This window comes from Echinops telfairi, unplaced genomic scaffold (assembly GCF_000313985.2).
Source record: "Echinops telfairi isolate 266 unplaced genomic scaffold, ASM31398v2 ScPeMD7_7466;HRSCAF=8504, whole genome shotgun sequence".
NCBI classification, from domain to species: domain Eukaryota; kingdom Metazoa; phylum Chordata; class Mammalia; order Afrosoricida; family Tenrecidae; genus Echinops; species Echinops telfairi.
Window position 1 is genome coordinate 3,188,098 of NW_022111366.1, and position 5,361 is coordinate 3,193,458.

The 5,361-nt window shown below is 41.6% G+C and overlaps 1 protein-coding gene across 1 annotated transcript in view; it reads left to right on the plus strand.

Annotated features, from left to right (window-relative positions):
• WARS2 (tryptophanyl tRNA synthetase 2, mitochondrial) overlaps positions 1-1,831 on the plus strand; it is a 102,415-nt gene extending 100,584 nt beyond the window's left edge. Inside the window, exon 7 of the mRNA XM_045283715.1 lies at positions 13-1,831. Coding sequence (XP_045139650.1) covers positions 13-216 — 204 coding nt within the window. The 3' untranslated portion in view covers positions 217-1,831. The remainder of the gene's footprint in view (positions 1-12) is intronic.
• The last annotated feature ends 3,530 nt before the right edge of the window (positions 1,832-5,361 follow it).

Below are 5,361 nucleotides of genomic sequence, written 5' to 3' on the forward strand. Positions count from 1 at the left end.
GTGGTCCGCCAGAGCGCTGGCTTAGACACCGCTCGCTACAAGCTGGCCGTGGCGGAGGCTGTGATTGAGAAGTTCGCCCCAATTAAGGGTGAAATCGAAAAGCTGAAGATGGACAAGGGCCACTTAGAGAAGGTTTTGCAAATTGGGTCAGCAAAAGCCAAAGAATTGGCGTGCCCTGTGTACCAGGAGGTGAAGAAATTGGTTGGCTTTTTATAGGAACTGGCAACAAAAGGTTTTTGTATCGATCGTGGGGGCCCTATACTCCAATTGCACCCACTGCTCTCAAAAGCAAAATATTGTAGTTGGGACATTTAATGTGATACACCTGATTATTGGGTTGGTTTGGTGAACAATTCTGTATGGCCTTCAGATACAGCAAAGCTCAATGCATAGTGGTGGTGGTGTGGGGGCAGGGAGACAGGGATTTCATGAGAATAATTTGAGGGGGGGTGGTTGGTGAGCAGTGGGTTGGCAGGTGCTGATCGTCACTTGATTTCTCTCTGGAGCCCTTACCTTCACAGGTGCTCACTTTGTCCCACCACCACTGAAAAAACAATAATTATAGGGAGAGGTCTTAGACCAGTAAGCCTTGGCTTACCATTTTGAACCATGTGCATTCAGATATCAAGAAAATACGCTGTATAAATCATTTTTCTTTGAGATGGTGGTGCCTACCTCATTGTGTGTAAGCTGTTTCACTTGTTTTCCATGATCCCTGGATATGGGTTATATTTTTTACTTATAATTTTAAATTATAAAATTAGCCAGAAATACGTGGTAAGAATTTCTGTGAAGATTGCATTATCTCAGCTTGATTTGTTAATTATGCAAAAGGCCAGCCTGCTGGATTAGGTTCTCCACAATTAATCCTTTACATTTGTTTTAGTTTAGTCTCACCGGCCCCCTGTGAAAACACATAGGTGAGGAATTACTGTGAAGAGAAAAGAGAGGCTCAGAGAAGAGGGCACAGCAAGCTTGTACAGTGCCTCCCGATAAGAAAAGCCAAGACAGAAACCTTTACTCCTTATACCTGTGACCCAAACTCAAACTCACCGCCATCAGGTTGATCCCGAATCATTGTGACGCTAAAAGGTAGCACTGCCCCTGTGAGTTTCTGAGACTAACTCCACAGGAGTAGAAGCATTCTCTTGCCTCCTGAGGAGCGGCTGGCTTCAAACTGGTGGCCTTGCCATCAACAGTCCAACGTGTAGCCTCAGTGTCAGTAGGGCTCCTGCTTTCTTCACCAGATTGCAGGTGAGAGATGCCAAACTTTCAGGCTTTCAGGCTGGGTACCAGAAATACAAGACCTTAACTACTGATAAAGGGTTTATATTTGCAACTTGGCCACTTGATGCCTGCTTTACATCTGGATTCAGTTGGCCTTGGTTTGGTTGTCAACATCCCCAAGACTCTGTTTTGTGGCGATACCACAAAGCCTATTCTGCCAGGCAGCAATGCTGGTGAGGCTTGACAGATGAGCTCTTCTCAGGCGAGAGTGGAATTCTCATCTCACACTCCATCTCTAACGCCTCTAAGTCACCGTAAGAGTGACTTCTCTGTACTCCCATTTCTACCCCTGAAAGGGAACATTGTAGTCCTGTCCCCAGGACCTATTAGTGAGATTAATTTTGTAAGAGAAATTGCTTGTACCGTTTTTGGTTTTTGCCAGTGAGTACTATGACCACCCTTTATATACAAGAGGGGCAATCGTTTGTATGTCTTTCTCAAGAGAAATAAATAGAAGAGTGGTTCTTCTATCACAGCAGTTTTCAACCTGTGGGGCTCGACCCCTTTGGGGGTGGAGCGACCCTTTCACAGGGGCTGCCAGATTTATAAGAGTAGCAAAATTACAGTTATGAAGTAGCAACAAAAATAATTTTATGGTTGGGGGTGGTGACCACAACATGAGGAGTTATATTAAAGGGTCGCGGCATTAGGAAGGTTGAGAACCACTGTTCTATCAGAACAAATAGAAGTTCACGAAACACAACTTCACACAGTCAAATTAAAAGACCCTTTTTCGGACTTTGGAGGCTTACCTGGCTTATAGAAGGAGAGATTTTGCCTTTTAGGGGCTTTCTTGGTATGAAATGTGTGTCTAGTTTTAGATCCCCCTTGACCTCCTGCTTTGAAGGTTATTTTTTTCCCTTTTTTGACTTTCAAAGAAACCCTATTATGACTGCTGAAAAATCACAAAAATAAAGATGAATCTATTTAATCAACTATTTGTCTGTGTGATTGTTTTACCCTCATAACATGTTTTACCCAGAAAACTGAAGACACTGGAGAGAGGAACACAAGGTGACGTGTGAGGAAGAGTCAAACCTGGGTAGATACGAAGTTAGACTCCTGTACATCACGTTGTTCTTTTTCCAGTTCTGGCTCATTGAGTCCAAAATGATTGCGAGACTTGCCCAAGGACTTTAGGAAGTTGATAAAAGAGTCAGGACCAGAACCTAACCCTATCTTTAATCCTTCCCCTTATCATTTACAGACTAGAGTTCAGTCTTTCTCATTGAAATGAAGATTCGGAGGAAAATCGATCTTGTAGTTTTAACTTAATAAGATGGAATTTATTTTTATTACAAGTTAGGTGGCTGGTTACATGTACAGATCATCGTTTTTGCATTCACTATTTGAGACAATCAAATAATAAGATGGCTTTGATGATTCTTTTCCATATGTTTTATAGAGTTGGAACATTGAACAATAGCTCAGATGGCAGTAATAGTGGTCAGAAGTTTGGTGCTCCATCTACTGACAAACCCCATTTTAAGCCCACGATGGAAGACAGGCCACTGACATAAACAGGGGTAGTATCCCCCCCCCCAAATTTTATTATAAAGTAGGTGGAAGTTTACATTTCAGTTCATCAAATTTGTATTCAACAGTTTAAACTATGGCTAAAACTCCCCAGTAGTTTTCCTTTGCCCACTCCTTGATTTGTCTTTGTCTTATAGACTCCTTACTGTCTTCCAGGTCAACACTCGTCTCCAATCTAGCCCATTACACTGTATGTTGGACTGCATCTTCAAGAGCCCAATAGACACTTGTGGCCAGGGGCTACTGGACAGTACAGATATAGAACATTTCCATTATTACAGAAATATCATTGACTACGACTGCCTTAAGACCCTCAGGTATTAAACCAAGTACATCCTGTTCTGGGGATCTCCCTGGAAGTTTTACAACTGGAATATTTCATGAAGATAGCAAAAGGATTAGCTGAAAATGGATGCCACACTACAAATGAGAATTACAGACTTTCTCAAATAATAATTGTCATTGTGTTAAGGCAGCTATATCCTGGGCATTTTACTAAGTATGTTGATAGGAAATCTCTCATTTGATATTTCCATCAGCTGTATAACATAGCAACTATTATGTCAGTTTTTCAAATACAATTAAAACTCAGAAACTTGCCAAAAGTCATTCATTATGAGGCTCTAATTTCACCTAATTTTTCAAATAAAATTAAAACTCAGAAACTTGCCAAAAGTCATTCATTATGAGGCTCTAATTTCACCTAATTATGGACCCAGTGATCCCTCTTAATTAGTTTATTCCTGTGGCTGAGCAGTTTAGATTCTTCACTTAGTGTGAGCCTCTCCTGTACTCCCCATAGTATTATTCTCCATTCTCTCTATACCTCCCTCCCTTATCCCTTTTCTTGTTTTAATGCTCGTATAATTATTACCTACAAGTGCTTCATTTGTGCACACGGCACAGTCTTTTGGTTGCTGATATTCCATGTTTTGTTATCCTCCGGCTTGCTCTGTCCAGTGCTGTATCTGTGTTACTGTCACTCATAGCCTTCTTCAGACCGAGTGTTCACAATTGAAGCTCTAATACTATTCCTTCCTCCAGACTTAGATCTTATTATTTATAATCCTTGGATCACAAAGGGTGGTGTGCTGCTTCTATGTGGACTCAATTGATGGCACACTTAAGTAGCTGCTTGTTTTAAAACAAAACTTTAAGACTTCAGACACTATTATTTCCGATACCTGCCAGTATCGGAATTCTACATACGGGTGAGTATCAAGTCATAAGAACTAACTGTTCTTAAAAAAAAAAGAACTAAACTTCTTAGATTAGGGCTATGATAAAATTCTAGCTCAAAATCCATGTATCTACAGTTAACTTTATTTTTTTACTTTTTTTTAAAGTTAACTTTAGAGATATAAGCTTACTGGAAAACATTTTTAGCCATCCTCTTGGGGCATATGGTAAATTCTTTGACAGAATCATTAATTAACCAATGGTGTAGCATATATAATATTGAGAAAAGGAAAGTATGCATATATAGGGCAGATTATTAGACCACAATCCAGCTTTGTAAAGACTAACTCTTCCTAGGAAGTGATGCCGAACTGCACATCTCTGAGAGCAGTGGTCAAAACAGGCCACTGTGCCTGGAGGGCTTGACAGGGCTCTCTACTCCCATCAAAAGTTCCACTCACAGAAACTCCCAGGGGCAGTTCTCCTCTGCCTTGGAGGGTCCCTATGCCTGGGGATGAACTCAATGGCAGGGAGTTTGGGTTTGGGGTGCATGCAGATCCACCTACACTAGCCTATCCCACAGTCAGGGAGGTCCATTGAGAGAAATTTTTAGTTTAAATAAGTGGGTTCTCCAGGAAATCCCCAGAGTTTTCAGTAGGCTTCCCTCAAAAAAGAGCGGCACTCATCATGGTTTAAAGAATCAAAACACAGCGACTTGTCCAGACGTGATGATGGGGAGCAGATGTAGGGAGTGAAGTGTCCCCACCATGAATCAGCTGGTTGGCAAAAGGGCATTGTTCCTTCGTGGTATTCCAGAAGAATGTGTTTGCCACAGGATGGAAAGTGAGCACTCACAGGAATGCCAGGCTGCAAGTTGTATTATGATTTCCTCTCCTGTGCTCCTTACAAGAAATTAAGTGGAATTTCTAAAAGGCTGATTCCCCTGTGATGTGTGTTTGTTTGTTTGTATGCTTGTCTTTTCTACTTACCTTTTCTACCCTGGTGGTATAGTGGTTAAGCATTTGGCTGAGATTCTAATGGCCAGTGGTTCGAAACCACCAGCAACTAGCTTTGAGCGAGGAAGTCTGACTTTCTACTCCTGTAAACAGTGGGTGTCTCAGAAACCCACAGGGGGTGGCTCTATGTCAGCACTGACTTGATGGCAGTGTTTGGTGTGTTTTTTTTTCTACTTGTACACTTTTAGGCTTAATGTTCCTGTGCTTTTGCCTCTGGCGAATTCAGGACTCAGCACTCCTCTCCCATTCCCCATGTCTAAGCAGATCCCAATTCAGTTACTGTGACAACGACTCTTCTCTAATGCTTTTTCTACCTAATTTCTAAAAAACAAACCAACAAGCA